At 38.0% G+C, this 18811-nt stretch overlaps 1 protein-coding gene across 6 annotated transcripts in view; it reads left to right on the top strand.

Annotated features, from left to right (window-relative positions):
- Positions 1 to 18811, top strand: part of USP22 (ubiquitin specific peptidase 22) — an 88232-nt gene that overhangs the window by 15766 nt on the left and 53655 nt on the right. For 4 of the 6 annotated variants that reach the window (XM_021549780.4, XM_021549797.4, XM_085592130.1 and 1 more), the window contains one exon: positions 15419 to 15551. In XM_021549780.4, coding sequence (XP_021405455.1) covers positions 15419 to 15551 — 133 coding nt within the window. Of the gene's footprint in view, positions 582 to 15416; positions 15552 to 18811 lie in introns of those variants that run through there. The other 2 variants (XM_085592131.1, XM_085592132.1) reach the window with 2 other exon arrangements.

Here is an 18811-nt window from a genome sequence, read left to right as displayed (position 1 = left end):
CAGGCTAAATCCATGGAAGAATGTGTAAAAATGTCTCATCTGCCAAAGAAGATTTGTTAGTATGTTAAGGGCAATAAATAATTTAAAATTTCTGAAAAGTGTTAAGGTTTGTGTGATATGGGGAAGAAGGAAAACAAATGATAAATACATAACTTCCCTCTTTCCCAGTGAGACTGCTGTTTGAGCTGTTCCCTTCTCCCAAATTCAGTTCTCAGCTGGGAGACAAAGAAGTGTTAAGTTGATCTGTTTGCTTGAACTGATTGATTTCAGACCCCAGTCATTTACAGCTTTGGGGCAGAGCTTGTGGAGTCCTACCTTGTGATGATGTTTCCCTGTAGGAATGCAATGTGGTAATTCATGAGATTGCATCAGATGGATTCCCTGCTTAAGGGGAAGCTGTGGATTCCAGCAGACCATCCACAGTCCTTTAGGGAGGGAACTGAAATTGAGAAGGGAAGGCAGGACCCACAGAGCCCTTGCTGCTCTCTGAACATGGGCTTATTTGGCTTCTCTGGAATTCAGTCTTCTGCTTGATAGAAATAATTACCTTCTAACACAACAAAGCTTTCAGTTTCTATATGGTAAGTAAGTAAATGGGACATAATGGGAGATGGAAGCCTGTACAACATCTCATACAAAGTGAGGGAACATGGAAGAATTAGTCAAAGCCTCTTTGTTTTGGGTGGGGGGATGATGAGGGAAGAGTATTTTTAATGTGTTGGTTGTTTATGAAACCTCTGAATAGTGAGCAGTGAGGATGTGGCAGGGAATTCACTAATAAGTGCCTACTCAAGTGTGGTAGAACAACCCGGAGTACTGTTCAGGGGTAATGATCCCTCCAGACCTTAGGGAAGAAATGGGATTTCAGGCTGACTCTGTCAGGGTGGTGTTTGGTGGCACAGCTGATTCTGCCCATCCCAGCAATGTGTTATGTACACAATTGTTAACGTGAGGCCTTGGCACAGAAGTTTGGCCAAGTTTGATTTCCCTGAAGGATGTCATAAAGTTAGCAGAAATTACAGTGTAGACTCAGCTCAGAGGGAAGTTATGGCTCTTTCCTGTGGATGGACCTTCTTGCTTTTTTGTCCTTTTTTTTTTTCTTAATGCATATGTTGAAATTCCCATTTAAAACCACATAACAAAGGAAACTTTTTCTATCAGTCTGAAACCCAAAACCCTTTCACTTGGTGTGCAGTAGCATGTAAGACTCCTTATTCTTGGAGAGTCTTGAAGGAACATATTGGCTGATGGGAAGCCAGTTGAAAATGAGAACTCTTTTCTTCAATTGGAAAACCAAATGAGTATATCCTTAAGTACCTCAAAAGCATGCTATCTAATGTCTGTTAATCATTTCTTAGGAGAAATTATGGCAATGTTACTCAATGTACTAATTCTCCACAGTGTTTCTAATTACTCCATTGATTTTTTTGAAGCGTAGATTTGTGTAAAGGAACACGGGGGTATATTTGAACAAATACAGAGCAATAAAGCTGTAATTGTAATTCATGTACATTCAACAAACAAAACATTAATTTTATTAGTTTTTCCAGCAGTCTGTGTGTTTGAAGTGCATGGCTGTTTTTTTTTTTAAGTCTGTGGCTCATTAAACTTTCTGTACTGTATTGTCTCATCTGTCAGGCAATCTCACATTGATTTGGTGTTTTATATGTACATATTGTATAAGTAATTCATTTTAAAAAGTAAAAAAAATGTATGCAAAGTCTGGTTTAGTAGTTGCTTGTGGTAAAGTTTTACCATTCTCCACGGTATTGTCTTAATCATAAAAGAAAAAAAATGTTCCTCAGGTTGTTCCAGTCAGTCTACATTCAATGACTGAGTTCTGGTCCACTGAACAGTCACTGCTGTGTTATATCTGAGTTAATAATACTGTGACTTCATCTATTATTTTACTAAAAGTGCCAATAATTATTGTAAGTGGTTATGAAATTTCTTTCTTTCAATCCCAGTGTCTCAGAAGAGGCTCCTATTAAACTTCATCTCATATCATGGGAGACCAAAAATGTGTGCTGGTATTTAGAATCCTATAAGAGCACTTATTTCATTTTTTGTGATGTTGTCGTTGGGTGGAGCTCAGGGTTTGGTGTTTTTTTTCTCCTATAGAAATGCATTTCCAGATGTTAGCTTTTGTAAGTCTCAGTTTAAATTTTGAGGTTTTAATCCTTCATTTCAACTGCACAGAAGCATTGTATTGGGTTTTTTTTTCTGCTTAGTTGGGGATTTTTTGTGTGTGTGTATATACACACATAATAGTCACTGGTAATTTGCTTAAACTTGGGCAGGAAAAGTGGAGAATGGTAATAGGAGATGCTTCAAGGTGTGTGGTATCCAGTATAGTACAGAATCTGTTCCTTCTCTGCCTTTCTCAGCCTCAGGTTCACTAATTTAACGATCAATTAAAGAGGCTTCAGGGTCTGCTGTGTTTTGTCAGAGCAGCAGAGCTAGACCATATGGATGATGTTTTTTCCCTTTATCCTTTTTTGTAATTTCTTTGGATGTGTTTGGCTGTTGGTGTTTGTTGTCTTACTCTCTGATTAAAAGATGAATTTAGTTTGCGATAGGAGTTAAAAAGCAATTTGTTTCACCAATGTGTGTTCCAATTTTATTAGTGTCTTTTTTTCTAGTTGGGAGTCTTCAGATAGATGATTTTTGCTTTCCAAAGAAGTTATTTAAATCACATGATTATTATATTTATACAGATGAAGTTTTTTGTGTTCTGCTTTGCACAAAAGTGCACGTGTGCCAAGTACCCTCATACTTTCCTGATAAAATAAACTCTAAATTATATCTGAGTAATTCTTTTTCTGAAGCTGTCTGCAGCTTTGCTATACAGATAGATGCCCTTTTGCTAAATGAAACACTACTTATCTTAATTACTAGTGTTAATGGACGTGCTGTGAGCTCAGTATTTGCTATTGCCAGGTAGAATCTAAGTTATGTCTTTTTCTGCTTGACAAATGTGACAGAACTGTAGTTCTGACTGTCGTGTCTGAATGAATCAGTGCCACGTGCATGAGGAGTTGCTGGCAATCACCTGGAATGCATAAGCAGACTCCTCTTCTTTCAAGCATCTTTTGCAGGCACTGTTATTCCTGAAATGCCACGTGCTCCTAATTTGTCAGGTGCATGTGTTCCAGTGATGGCTTATGGTTTCTCCTTCTGCGTTTTTCTCTTCTTAAAGGTCTCTCAGCTCTTACAGAATCTGCTTTTGTCCAAGGATGCAATGTGAGCTACTGAACATCCATAGCATCAATATAGGTAGAGGTAAATAGATCAAAGCCTCTACAAAAAATCCATGTATTTTCCCATTATACAGACAATTCTTCTGTTAAGGTATTATTTTTAATTTAAATTGCAAGGTGCTCCCGGTACTTGGTATTTGCTGAATGTTAAGAGTATATAAATTGTATTCTGAAACCATCTTTGCAGGAAATTAAGATTCAAATTCTGTTTTCTTTCTTCTAAGTAGAATGCTTACACAATGGTTACACATTCTTAACACATTATATGTATGTGTGTGTATATATGTACATAAATTGTATTTTCGTTTGAGAATAAAGATTAGTTCTTTCCAAAATGCAGAATTTCTCAAGAGCCAGTGAAAGAAAAGGGAGCTGAGTGGGCTGAAGCAGTTTTGATCTAGGAAGTTGTCACATTGAGTGGAGTTCTATTTTCCCTCTTCCTTCATAGCAGTCCTGTCATGTCCACTATGTGGATTTTTTTATCGTTGTTGCTTTTTAGTGTTGTCAGTTGACTTGTGTCTAGCAGAACTGCAGTGATGAATTTGCTGTGCAAACACTTGTTCAAAGGGTCATGTGGAATATTAATATGCCTGATAAGTGTTTTCTCCATGAGTTTTACTTGGGAATGGTGAACTGCAAAGTCCTAATGCAGGTTTTGGATTAAACATGTGTAGGTATCACTTTCCCCTCATTTCATTCATCAGTTACCACTGCCATCACTTGATTATCAGAAATGGGATGTCAGGAAATCCTGCTCTGATTAAGTCTTTTGGCATGTTAATTTCAATTACTTCATTACTGAGGAAGAAGTGGCAGGGAATGGTTTTGCAGGACTGATGAAAACCACTTGAACGTGCCTGTAAAGTTTCTGAAAAATCTCCCCTCTCTCAGAGAATCTTTTAATTTCATCCTTAATTTCTGTGTGATTAATGAAAGAATAACTGGATTAATTTATTAACTTTGACAGGCAAATTGTCTTTTACATCAGAGTACTGTTCTAGCTCTCTGGCAGTGGACAAAATTAAATCTCTAGTAGGAACCTGAATGTCTTCACAAGAAAAAAAGAGATGGAAAATGTTATGTATTATGTAGCATGTTCCTTTTTCTTGCTTACAGGGCACAGACATAAGGGCTTGTAGATCACCTGGAAGGTGAGAGGGTTGTGTTTGAATACCTGGCTCATGTAAGGGCAGGAGTTAAACTGCTGAATTTGAACCCATTCGTGTTTCTTTTTAAAATCAGGTCTTTGTCACTAAGCTTTATAAGTATTTTTGGTTCGGATGTAGGTTGAAGATACTCTTTTCTGTCTTGTAACTTGAGTTCTTGTATTCTGGTTTAAAGAGCATTTTGTGAGACTGTGAGGCAATGGCACGTTATGAGTTCTGAAGTACTGTCAGAAAGATGCACTGTGGAATGAAGAGGTGGCATCATGTCTGAAGTGTTCTGTTTTGATGGTTCCTGTTCTGCAGAAAGAACTCTGAACAGTTTCAGGGGCCAGAATAGTTTTAGGATTTTTTTAGAGGCAACTTCTGATTTTCAATTATTTTGAGTTAAAGCTGTGCCCCTTTTGAAAGATCACTAACAACTGTTTGGAACTGGTTACCAGACATAGTTCTTGGAGCTCCCTAGCTGCTCTGTAAGATTAGTCTTTCATGGGGTACAGCATTAAGGAGTTGTCCTGCTTTCTGATTTTTTTGGATGGGATTTTTTTTTTTTGTACTTATCACACACTCCTGAAGACACAGGATTTGATGTATTTGGTAGTATAAAGGCAGATGGATTTTTATCTCACCAGGACTGGGTAGCACTTCAACTGAAATATCATCTTCCATTTCCATGTTTCTTATTTTAATAGAAGCTTTAGAATTTTATGCAACCTAATCCATTCAGAAAGAAACTGGTGTTTACACAGACAGGTTATATAATGCCCACATTATGTTTTCATGCTTTACATCAAGGAAGGAAGGCTTGGTTTAGTTCCTGCACTTTTTAATTATATTTTAACCTTTTATTCTGCAGCCCTTTCAACCCCTTCCTTTGGGACAGCAGAGGGCAGGTGAGACAGGCTTCCCTGTAAAACATGGCAAGTCAAATGGCAAAAAAGTGGAGGTGCCTTGGGTTTGGTTTATTCCATCTTTTAAAGAGGCAGGAAAATAGCGAGAAAGATCTGCTGTTGATATTATGAAATAGGCTTTCATTGTAATTAACAGCCTGGGAGTTTTTCTGCTTGCTTTTCTTATCCTGGTGTTGCGAAAGCTTGCTGTCCTGCTGGGATTTCTTTTTGGAATGCAGAGGTGTGCTCTAGCTAAAAGCATGTGCTTTGCCTAATAAGCTTTCCTAGCCACTGAGCCCAGCTGGCTGCTGCAGTCTGCATTTGTTTTGTCTTAACTAATTTTTATAGCCATGCTTTAAATGAAACTAACACTTTTTACATTAAATGACAAACCAAGCACAATGTCCATAAATGAAACCAAACACTATAATCTACTAATTTTTGTTTCATCGGGTAGCATTATATAACCAAGCAGCCTACTAAAAAGGAAGATGTGGAAATAATACTGGTGGGATGTGAATGGGGCTAAGCTGAAGGGATCAGCCTTTGTTGGAGGGAATGTCTATGTTGAGTTAAGGGTTTAGCACTTCCTCTCATAAATACAGAAGATGAGTGAAGAGAGTGGGGCCTGGCTGGTCAGCACAAAATGTTCTTGTCAAATCTTGGTATCTTTTGCAGTAGGTGATGATGAATGTCATCAACATGTAGCACTTAGCTGGAGTTTCCTGATGGGTTAACTTTCAGGGTTGTTGCAGTCTTGCAGCTACCTTGAGTTGATAAAAAAGTGTTCAAACACTCTGAAATTCAGCCAGATTTTCCAATTTGATCCAAATTATGAATGAACAGAAGAAATGTTAGAAGGCAAAACAAGAAATAGTCTGTTTCAAAATACTCATGAATCATTGTTTGCAAGTCTACAACAGTGACACTGGAATTGTTGTGGAAGTTTGTTCTCCATGACTTTGTGGAAAATAATGTTTTTGTTCCGACTTTTAGCTGAATGTGAACATTTTTCATATTGTACTAGTCAAATACACAAAGCTCAGGCCAGTTCCTGCTTGGCTGTTAGTTTCAGTGGAGCTTTTTAAATATGATGGAGCAGCTGCTTGGAAATTAAAAAAAAAAAAAAAAAACAACCCAAACCCATAACAACAATAATAAAACCACCACCAACAAAATATATCTGTAACCTTGTTTATATATTTCTCCTGGTCCTTGTAGGCAGCTGTGTGAACTAGGTTGGGGTGAAGGGTTGAATCTCTTTGCTGGTTCTTTTTGCTGCTTTTTGAAGAATTGCATTGCAGTGAAGTTCTAGACTTTTTTTTTGTTTGTTTTGGTTTGTTTTTCCTTTACACAAATGTCAGTGGACAGATTTAGGGCCTGGATGTCAACCCCATTCACTTACAGGTTTGACTCATGTTTATTAAACTGTGACTGATCAGAATCATGGTAAGTTTTTTGGAGTCAAAATTACTGAGGATGACACCTCAGAAAGACACAGATAATTGCATTTGCAGTATTAAAAAAGGGTAGACTTCTTCATGTGACTTGAAAAAACATAACTTTTTTTTCTTTGTAGCACTTTTGTAATTTACAGAAGAGACTGTGCAAAATATCAGGGTGAATTTCTGTGTGCTCCATTTAAAAAATCTCAATTCAGAAATTTGTCAGTTTAGGTTGCCTGAACTAAGCAATGACACTATATATATAACTAATCTATTAATGGCCTCCAGGAAGCTGTGAGAAGGAAATATATGGATTTTTACTTAATACTTGTCATTGGTACATTAAGAAAACAAACAAACAAAGTGTTGTTGAGTGTTTGGATATTGCTGGGGAAAAAAATCAGAGAAGATCTTTTCAGGTATAGTCAACAAACTGCAGTGAGGAAAGAATCCAGAACTTGCTTCTATGATGTTGTCATCCTGCATCCTACAGCTCTTCCTATAACTGAAACCTTGTTAAAATACATAATAACTAAGTGGTGTCTTTAATAGTCCTGTTACCAGTGGGGCACACTGGATGACATTTTTGTTTCTTCTCGGTTCCATATATGTGATTGCAAACTTGTCTGTGTGGGAAGCACTCCTTCCCTGAGCCCTCCTTAACCACAGGAGGTAGAATTCCCTGTGCCCTGATCCTGAGAGGCAGTCACAGTTTATCAGCACCTTCCTCCCAGCTCATTCCTTTTGGGAGGAGGGAAAAATGCACATATTTTGCAAAACAAGTTAATGTTCTAAATACATCACGAGTGTTAGAACACAGTTGGCTGTGCACTCTGTAGAAGAAGAAAGAAGCTTTTTGCTGAGAATCTATCACCCACCTTCCTACATACTTTGTGATTAATGTTTTTATTATATTATTGTGGGACTGCAGCAATTTGCAAACTCTTTAAATGGATTAAGGAGTAAATGCCTGTCATGAGAATGTTTCTTTCCCAGCTGTTTTTCTGAAGATGCTTTCATTCATCTTATCAGTTTTAATGTGAGAAATCTAAGCTCCTTTTCTCTCCCAGAACATATTTTATGCTCATATTGCTTTAATTTTTTTTTTTCTATGCTGACCTGCCTGTGGAGTTTAGAATATCCATCTGGCTAAATCTTGTCCTCTAAAGGGTGACTTGCAATTTTGACTACCTCTGTCTTACCTCTATAACTTCAGGCTTGCAAATTTGCATAAAAGTTTTGTAGTGAATGAAAGACCTCTTATTTAGCTCTAGTAACGTGAATTATTAATTTGTTTTGTACTGAGGTGTGAGGAAACAGTAAGCTTCAGCTTACTGAATATCAAACATGTTCTGTGCAAGCACATTGAGAATTTGCTTTCACTCTCTGACTGTTCCTCAGCAGTAATATGCACGTTGGCTTGGAGTATTCATGAACATAAATACTCAGATGCTGACTTCTTAAAATGATAAATGGAACCAGTCAAGCAGAATTTATAATTTCATACATGTGTCATATATAAGAACTCAAACAAGTTTTGACAAATCAGCAATAGATGTGCCCTATTCAGTGTGGCCTTGAGGCTTTTAAAATCAGAATGACTTGGGTTGGAAGGGACCTTAAAGATCCATCAGTCACTAATAAATGCCCTTTGTCATTCCACTGCTGCTCATTTTCTACTGTTTGTCTTTTTTGCCATATTTGTCCCATGAGTAAGTCACACCATGGAGAATCTGTGTTGTAGCATCATCCCATCCATCTCTCCTACCAGCAGAAGTGATCTGACTTTGATCTGAGCTAATTAAGTGTCTGTATTTTTATGGCTATCATAGAGCAGTTAAAGAAAATATAGCTGGAATATGTGTGCTTTTCCAATGAGCCTGTAGGAGTTGTTAGGGCTTTGATCCTGAAGTTTCTTTTTCTTTCCTTTCTGCAAGGATACTATCTAGAGTATTTCCATTGAAGTACTGTGGCAAACTTCCCAAGGAAGAATCCCATTTCATAGGAAGAATCCCATTTCTTAGTTTTACACAGTGCAAAAAGTAATCTCTGCAGCCTGGGCTGGGTTTAATAAGACTCTGCATAGCATCAGGCAGGTTTGGCTGTTTAGCTTATTCCTTGAATTGCTTCCCCAGTCACATGCCCACAGAAGAGATCAATATGTTACCTAATAGGACACTTAAAAACATTTCCACGGTTTGCTGACGTGGGGGAATGGTGAGGGAAGGCAATAGATTTTGCACTCGATCTGAGCACACACTGCTGCGGTCTTGGCAAGCCCCTTGTTCTCATGTGGAATTTGCTGCTGCAGTGGTGCATTGCAGGAAATAGATAAAAATCAACACACAGAATGTATTAATGCAATATATCCAGGGAAAGTATATATCCAGGGAAAGAGCTGTGCATTTGAACCTTAAGAAGCTTATGTGTTTTCACAAGGCAAATAGACTTCCCACTGTTAAAAGAATCTTACTATAGAAGGACATGTGTTTTAATTTGAATAAGGTCCATTATTTAAATGGTTTAAAAACACAATAGGCTCTTAACTGCATCTTTTATAGAGTACTTGAGAAATCATTTAGGTTTGTAAATGCTGGTGAAGGGGATGAGTACCTACCAAAGGAGAAGCAAAGAAGCAATTTCAACATAGTCATTTGAATTCCTGAGAATTGCTTTGTTGTTCTTGAAATACAACTTTTTACTACTGTGACTATGTACAGGAAAAGCAGAATTGCATTTTTAGAGCATCCTCCTATTTTTCTCTTTTAGCTCATGCTGTCTTTTAAATTGCACAACTATTCTTTTTCTCCCAAGTTTCATTTCAGCCTTGCACCTGTTGCACAATTTTGTGTAAAACAGAAAATGGAAGAAGTTTAAAAAATTGCAGGGATTCAATATCCATCTCTTGAAACAACACACATCATCCAGGGTAAGAAGAGCTGGAGAAAAATCTGTATGTAGAATTAATGATACTTACTCAGTTCTCTGTTTTGCCCCCAGACATAATTATTAATTTCATCTGGGTTATGTATTTGTACATTGATTTGCAGTGTTCTCTTGATGAAAGCCCTTGAACCACAGTCATGTTTTTGTAACCTGGATAGACTTTGGCTATAACATGGTTCTCATTTAACATGTCTTCATTTCAGAGTGAATTCAGAAATAGGTGTTGTATTTCTTTTGAGTATTGTCCATGCATGTAATCCTTATCAGATGAAAGGGGGAAAAGTTTCCTCAAGTTGCTTTCTGGCATGTTCAGTGCCTTCCTTTTTCTCTTCCACAGTTTTTTCAGTTACAGACAGAAGTAGGACTCACTGGAATCAGCAGCAAGCTGCTCACATGGTCATAATGGTATATTTTTATTTACACTCCATCTGAGAACTGTGATGTTATTTAACAGCTTAGGCCATTTCATCTTTAATTATAAATTGTGATATTGTTGTCTTCAAACTTCAAGCAGATGGTCAGAGCCAAGTGTCCTGTTCAGTCTGGGAGAACTGTGTAGACATCTCCTCTCTGCCTTTTTTTTTGGTTCTGCTGCTATCTAAACAAACATTTAGAATAACCCAGTTTATGAAGTTACCTGTGATATTCTGTGCACTTACCAAACTCAATTCTGTAACTAGTGCACAATTTTGCTTGTACAAATAAAACCTTTATGGGTACACCTGGCCTCAGTGGGTCTGAAAATAAAATTTACAATATTGATGGCATGTTCTTTTAAAGACAACATTGACATTTCTAATCTTTCTAATTAAGACTTGGTTGCAGGAAGTGAGTGAACAATACTTAAGTTGATTTTTAAATTATTTAAAGCTGATGTGTCAGAACAGTGCACTGACTCAGAGTAACTGAATCATCCTATCAGCCTGTGGAGGAGTGATTTGTATGCCATATCATGCAGAACTGTAGAATCAATTCCTTCTTTTTGTCTCTGCAACTCTAAGAACATGGCTTGGAAGTTTTAATTATTAAAATTTTTGAAATGTCCCAGCCCCTGTACTGGTGTTTGATGGATTTGTGACAGACTAGTGTCAGGAACACAGCATGGGGAGTCTGGGAGTAAATACAGACTAAGGAGTGACAGAATTGTTGTAAGGTAGATTTGACCCATTTTTGTTACTCTTGAGGTGCAGAGTACTCGAGTAATAAATCCTCTTGGCTGTGCTTTAACACTGGCTCTGTCGTCCTACAGAGCAGAAGAAACACCACGGTTGGAATAGCCATAGGGTCTCCATCTTCAGCAGTGGTTGGTTTCATGTCCTTTTGTGATTATCTGTCCTTTTTTCCTTTTAAAAAATAGGCCAAGGGAAGCACACTGTTCATCACTCAACATGAGCTGCTGTGGCTGCTTTAGATCTGGAAGAGAATTGGTTGCAAGATGAATGAATAAGAATAAAAATAAAACTCTGTGTCCAGGCTGTGATCTAAACATAGCAAGGAGAATAGAATAGGCAAAAATTCCCAGAGAGGATTGACTGTTCCTAAAATGTGAATATTAAGGTATGGAACACTGAATATGTGAGGGAATGTTTAAATTTTGCTTCAGTGTCTTGATCAGTGGCCCAGTGAAGGCATTTGCACATCCTATTAAAAAAAATTCAGTCTAAGGTCTGAGTTTCCTGGTTTAGGTTTGTTTTTTCTTCTTTCCCCTGGTCTGCTATTGAGGTAATGAACACTGCAAACCTTAAATCAGACTCTTCACTTTTGTTCATGTGTCTGTAAGGGATTAAGGATTGAAGAAAGCAGAGTTTTATTGCAGGAGCTGTCACAGATTCCTAAGGCTCTACACAAGTGTTGCTTTCACCTTCTTTCAAGTCCTCTGAAGCACAACCTTGTAAGGAATAGTTTGGCAGAGCTGAGGTAACACTTTTGGAACACAGACACTGCTCCTGGGGAACAAAGCAGGTTATGGTGGCAAACTTGGGCATGGAGGCAGAATTTCCCACATACATCTGTATTTTCTAGGTAGGCATATGTAGACAAACACCTTAATCTGTGCAGACTGAAAATAAAGTTGTGTCTGAAGAAGATTTGGGCTGGAAAATGAAGCATACTCATCAAAAACTTCCAGTAACGATTATAACATGTTAGAAAAATGAATACTTTCTTTTTTTCTGATGTGTCTAAACATTATATCTGTTTTACTCAAAATACTTACTTTAAAAGATGAGGAAATAAAGTAGATTTTATTTGGGAAGCTTTTACTCTCCCAATGCTACGGATTTGTACCTGATCAAACATTGCAGGGATCCATAACTCGTGTTTGCTTTAAGACTTCCTTAGGAATCTGCTTCTTTGAGTTACTTGTGAACACCTACAGGGTGGCACCACCTTCCTTATGATCTTTTAACCTCCCAAGCCTCCCACTGTCTTGTTAGTGTTACCTCAACCATCTTTTCCCCTGTACCTTTGTGGTGGATATGTTTTGCAGACTGTGAAAGGTAGGAGGACTTTGGCTTATAAGCTCGTAGCTAAAAACCTCTCTGTTCTCTAAGTGCTTTGATATATTTAGTGTGAGCATAAGAGGCAAGACTCCACAGTGGAAAACTTCTAAAAAGATGTTTTCCTCTTATCATATACAGTTAAATAAAAATTGTACTTCTAAAGCTATTTCTGAAATAGCTGCAAATGTAGAAGGAGAATTTGTAATAGCTGAAGTCACTGGATGCATCTTGCTTTCACTGCACTATTGGCTTTGTAGGGATAGTTTATTTTTAGAGGTGGCCTCTTGCCTTGCCTTACAGGTGGTCACAGCCAGTTCCCCTGTGTGTGTCATGCAGTAATGTTTGCACCCTCTTTTGCTGGGCTGAACCTCCTCTGTAGAGGGTACAAAACATGGCTGGGTCTGGGCCTGTGAGTTACCCCAGCCCTGGTAGCAACACAGGAGATCACAGGAGGGTGAAGCATTGCAGAGGGAATTGAGATGCTGTCAGAACTATCAGTAACTCTTTGAATGGGCATACACCATTTATATTGTGCATGACCATTCTTACAATTTAAAAAAGTGATTATAATCTTCCAGAGGGAAAACATTCAAGGCCTCTTCTGGTTTCTGTGTGTGGTTTGTTGGAATATCAGAGCAAAAATAAAGGTAACAGAAAGAGGTTTAGTGTGGATTGAAGAAAGCTGGCTGGGGACATGAAGATGAGGGACTGTGTATGATGGAGTGAAAGATGGAGAGTGGGGTACTTGGGCATGAGGATAATACAGGAGGGAAGCAGGAAAGGAGCAGAATAATAGTGGGAAAGACTGTGAAGGAAGGGGAAACTCTTGGACAAGGAAGGGATATTCCTGTATCTTGGGGGAGGAGGTTGCAGGTTAATTCTGTAGCTGAAATCCTGGTTGAGTTCCCTAAAGTATCCAGACCATAAGCAAGACCTACCTTGCTTTTTTAAAAAGTTGAATGCTGTTTTAAAACAAGCTGGTGACTGTATGGATCTGACTGCTTCTCATTACTCATTTGCAGTATTCTGTTTCATCTTAGACTGTAGCCTCAAGAGATGTGAGCAGGGTGGGAGTATTATGAAACAAAGAATTTGATTATTTGGGGTGGGGTAGGAGAGTGGCAGCTTTGTTTTAACTTAGCAAATTGTTTAAAAGCACAGACAGATGACAAGGAGAGAGCTAATCTGGTTAAGAATAGGCACTATGGTTTTGGTATTGATTTCTTTCCGCACTCTTGTCTTTTAACCTTGTTTTCTTACAACTTTTGAAAAGCCATCTTGAGCTATACTGCACAAATAGAGGATGTGGATAAAATAGCTTCCTTTCAAGAGATGTTTGAACTGCTCTGTCATTTTATCACTAAATTTCTTATACATTCTTCAATTTATCTTAATTTCCATTGCAATAAAAACTCTTTAAGATACAAATTTTCTGCCTTTTACCCTAAAATGACCAGCTTTTACATGCTTGTTATGTCATGTGTTTACAATACATTTAATGCTAAAAGATTTATTTTTAGCTGGCTCAGTAAAATAGCTGGTTGCTGGAGTTGTTGTCATAGCAGCAATCTTAACAGATAGGCTGATCCTATTTAGCTTTTGCAGCCAACGAGCGGCCGTTAGGCAACAGTTTGACAGTTCTGCAGCATTTTTCTAAAGATGGAAATTGTGCTGGTGGTGGTGAATTTTTTTTGGCCCAACTTTAAAATATTTCTTTCTGTAGGTGTGTGGAGTTCAATTCAACATTTTCCCCTAACAACTTATGATAACTTTGAATACACAACATGTGAGATTCAGAATTTAAGTCTTAATTTGTAGGAGCTTGAAAATAAATTACATGGTGCAACATATTGCGAGCTGCTTTGGTGATTTTTTTTTTTTTAAAGCCAAAAGTATTCTGGGAGAAAAATGCCAGACTAGAGAACAAGATTGTGCATCATTTATTCAGCAGTAATTTTAAGTCGTGGCAGACTGGGCAAATATTACTGAAGAATTTTGTGGGTTGTTTTTGATGAAATGCATTGCCTGAGTTAGATGATAGCTTAGGATTTTAGTAATCCCAATTCTTTTTTTTTTTTTTAGTGTGAAGAGAAAAGGGTCCTTCTATATTGTCAAGCAAAGAAATAGTATTTTCAGATTAGGCTGTAAAATCAGACATACCTCTAAGTGTTCTTTGTAGCTCTAAGCTGTTACAGAAGTTCAGTTGCCCTCAGACATAGGTCTGAATGCAGTTCTGAGATGAAAATTGAATTTGCTGCAAGGAATTTCTCCTGTCTGTAACTTCCAGTCAGATGGTATTGAACCTAAATTACTTTTAGTGTGGTTGAGTGAAAGACTTCATGTCAAAACTCTCTTAAGCCTCTTATTAAACAGAGTAATTAAAAATTATTGAAGTACTTTAGTTTAATGCTAAGAAATGAGTTTGGATGCTATTGGCTTAGAGTGCTTCAAATATGATTAGGATCCAGTGACTTTTTTTAATCCTTAAGCCTCCCTTGTTAAAATATATTGCTATCATCAACTGTCATATCAGGGGTGTGTGCTTATTAATTTCCAATGAATCAGGGCAAATTTCCTCAGACCTGCCCATTCTGGGTAGTTTTGGGGAATAGTTCAGCCCATTGCTTTCAGCTCCTACTCCAAAGTCAGTCTCAGAATGGCAAATGCAACTTCTATAACTCTGGCTGCTATGGATTTGATACTATGCCACTGTTCTTTGGACTAATGTAGAAAAATCTAATGAATCTGGCAGAATCTCCCAGCAGAGAAATAAAATATCATATACCCACACACATGTTAATGTTCAAGTTGTATTACAGCTTTTGAGAGCATCAAGTAGGTCAGTGCTGTGAAAAAGCAGAGTTCTTGCCATGGTCCCACCACCCCAACTCCTGCCTGTTCACACCTTAACCTCCCTGCTGGGCAGCCCCTTTCCCTGGGCTCTGGTGTTCATCTGAATCATGAGACCTGCTCCCTGGCAGGACTTGAAAATCTCTTGGACAAATGGAAGCGTTTTCTCTGTTATTTTATCTGTTATTATTAACTGTTATCAAAACCAGCTGCTGGTTTTGTCACATGAGGACAGAACAGTGTCCCTGCTGTTGTTTAGCATTCCAGAGTGAAAGGGATGGGTGACCATGAGAGCTGTGCCCGGTTACCTGAGCTGGGAGATGTTTCTGACACTCACAACCTGTGTCTGTTTTGCTGTTTCAGGCAAAGTCGTGCATTTGTCATATGTGTGGTGCCCACCTGAACAGACTCCACTCTTGCCTCTACTGTGTCTTCTTTGGCTGTTTTACAAAGAAACATATTCACGAGCACGCGAAGACAAAGCGACACAATTTAGGTGAGTTCTCATCCCAATGGTGCTCATCATCCTCTGTTATCCCTGTCCATTCCAGGCCAGTAAAGTGATATTTTCTTGTAATTACCTCATGAAGCAGAGAGATCATTTTATTTGGGGATTTGGTTAGTTTAGTGGCATTATTCTAAACTTGGTGCTTAAACTTCCGTTGCATCACTGTTAAGTTTATCTTCACAGTTTAAAATTTCCTTAGTATCTTGGTATTTATGAATTAATGTCATATATAAAAATGTGAGGAGGCAGATTTTTGGGGTTTTTTTTTTCCCTAAGTGTTAAAAATGGTGGGTTTGATGCCTGGAACTAGAACATTTATTTCAGTAAACTTTTTTTTTTCAGGAGGTCATGTTCACTTCTTTTCTTGCTGAGGAAAAACACCCATCATTTCTATCACAAAGGAGGCTAATCAAGTAGCAATCAGAATTATTTAAACTGCTGAAGTTCAGAGGCGGGGGGGAGTTTCTTCATTTATCTGTGTTGGCTTCTTGTTTCTATTGGGGTCAGTAACCTTAGCAATAAGAAAAGAGTTTAATTCATACGGAGTACCTTTCCCTCAACAGTCTCATAAAATGCTGGTTTCAAGGCCAACAAGTTCTTCTGTTCTGTCAGCTTTGGTGCTTTGGTGCTATTTCATATTCAAAACCAAAAGCCTTTGGTTTAGTTTCAAATTACCTATTGCTTATAGTTCAGAACATTTTTGAGTTACAATACAAAATCCTGATCTGTATTAAAATCCTGTTTTAAAATGGATGGATATAATTTTTCGCCAAATCAAAATACATTCGTGGTGGAGTGATGAAAGAAACAGGAAAAAAACGCCATTATTTCATGGCATAAATTTCCTCTTGACCAGCATGGACACCATTCCTAATTTAGTTTATCCTAAAGTGCTTATGGAACAAACTGTCTTTATTTTCCATGAAGACAGAGAAGCTCCAGAAGGCCAGAGCTTTGTACTCCTGTGCTTAAGAAACGGGTGTGTAAGTTTACTATTTATGGAAAAGATTATTTAAACCATCAGATCGTTATAGTTTCTTCCTCCATATGTGTCAAGAAAGAAAAAGATGAGGTTCAGTAGTGGTATAGTTTAAGTTTGTAAATGTCTTGAAAAATAGAATACTGGAACATAGTACTGAAAATTCCATCATGGTGTGGCTGAGAGCTCTGAGACTGCTTAACTCACAGGAGAGGTTCAGGGGAATCTCATGAACGGGTACAAATACCTGAAAGAGGGATTTAAAAATTGTCCTTGGCTCTTTCCAGTGTGTCCAGGAGGCAGGGAGGACAAAGTGAAGTACAGGAGGTTGTGTCTGATTATCACACGGCTGTGAGGGTGACCAAGGCCTGGAACAAGTTGCCCTGAGAGGCTGTTGAGGGTCTATCCATATATTCAGAATCTCTCTGGACATAGGCCTGGGCAGCCTGCTGGGGCAGGGGCTGGACAAGGTGACCTCAGAGGTCCCTACCAACCTCGGCCATTCTTTGAAAACTGAAAATAACAACCCAACCCTGTGTGACATCTTTTAATTGCTTTATGCAGAGTGTGATCTCAAACAGCTTTTAAAGTCAATTCATTAGCTGAAATTTATTTTTTTGAATCTTTAGCAATGTGGAAGTGCAAATTATTTGAGGTAAACTTGAATAATTTCTGGTAAAAGGGGTGTGTGGGTGTGTGTATATATATATATATAAAAAAAAACCCAACCTTTTGTGCTAATACGAGTTTATGGCTACATTTCAGGTTTAAAAAATACCGTGCTAAATTGAGACTGTCAACAGTATTTACCTGTTTATCTGTGGACACTTTATAAATGCTGTAATATTTTTACCACTAAACCCACCATATTTATGGAGAACCTTTTAAAAAAGCTTTATAATTGCACACATTCTCAGCTGCTGTTTATGTATCTGGGAAGCTTAAATTCAGGTTATTTTTTGTGCAAGGTAGAATTTGCTGTTATCTGCTGTAGTGAATTAGCACAAAATACTTTACTGAATCATCCCAAAAAGGATTCTTCTGCAGCTAAATATAAATTACTTGGTGCACAAATACACATAACGTGAAGATGGTGCAAGTGACTGCTTGATTTCTAGTTTTGGAGATTCCATTCTCTCTGTTTTTTTAATGTATATTTTGGTGTTTAATTTCCAGCTGCATGTGAAATGAGATTTAAAAATATTTTTGTAGTTTTACTAGTGCTTTGGTTGCTTTCCCTGCTGCAGTTTTAGTTGGGAAAATAACATCTGATAGGCAAAAACAAGTTAAGTGCTTTGAAATTTCAAAACGAAGAGGAATTATTTTGAAGCACTTGGTGACTTTTTGCTGAGCCAACATCAGTCTCCATGGAGACAGGCAGGAGCTGCACACTTAATCACAGTTGTAAGAAATACCACGGATTTCAGCTGTAACAGCTGTCTGAGCATGGCAGGGATGTGTTTGCAGCTCTTTGCTGTGTCTTTTAGGAGGCTCCAGAATCAAATTCCAGCGTGGTTTTAAATACATCCCTTGCTATCTCTACCTGCCTGAACCATCTAAATTAGGCACTCACAATCTGACTTTACAGTGATACCTGTGCTCTTGAATCTGCCTCCCTGTTCAATGTATATTTATAATGCTGGACTTAATTTAATGTATTCCTTGAGTTGTGGATGTGGGTGATGGGTAGGTGAGGTAAGATCCAGCTGTAGGAGCTGCTTTCTTTCATCTCTGCATTGCTCAGTCCCTCTCAGTCAGTCTCCAGGATAGTCTGATACTCCCACTGGGCTCTGTGTGTCTTTTGTGAGGAGTTGTGAAATGGTGAGAGCAGAGTCCTTACTAAGCTCCTCTGGGATTTTTTGTAGTTTTGATCCTGTCAGATGTTTCCTTTTCCCCACCTGTAGGAACTGGAACAATTTAAAACTTTTCTCATTGAATCTCTTGTGTGATTCTCAATATCATCATTATACTCCACTTTTCCAGTTCTAATGTGTCTATTCCTGGTGCCTGCCCTTTGGATTAAGACTGTTGTGCTAATGAATGCTTGCATTCTTAGTTAATACATCCATGACTTCTATTTTGTCCTTCTTAACCTGCTATTCAACACAGAGCTGATATTGTTACTTGGAAGTTAAAGTCAGGGGCTCTAAAACTTCTTTTCTGATTGGTGTTACTTGTCTGCCTCTTTAGTGGGTGGAGTTTGACTCTTGGTGCTATTGCCTATTTGCTAAGTAACTTGAAATCCTTCTGGAGCTATTTTGATTATCCT

This window comes from Lonchura striata, chromosome 14, assembly GCF_050655825.1.
Source record: "Lonchura striata isolate lonStrDom1 chromosome 14, ASM5065582v1, whole genome shotgun sequence".
Lineage (NCBI taxonomy): Eukaryota > Metazoa > Chordata > Aves > Passeriformes > Estrildidae > Lonchura > Lonchura striata.
This window is presented reverse-complemented; position numbering and strand designations above follow the sequence as displayed.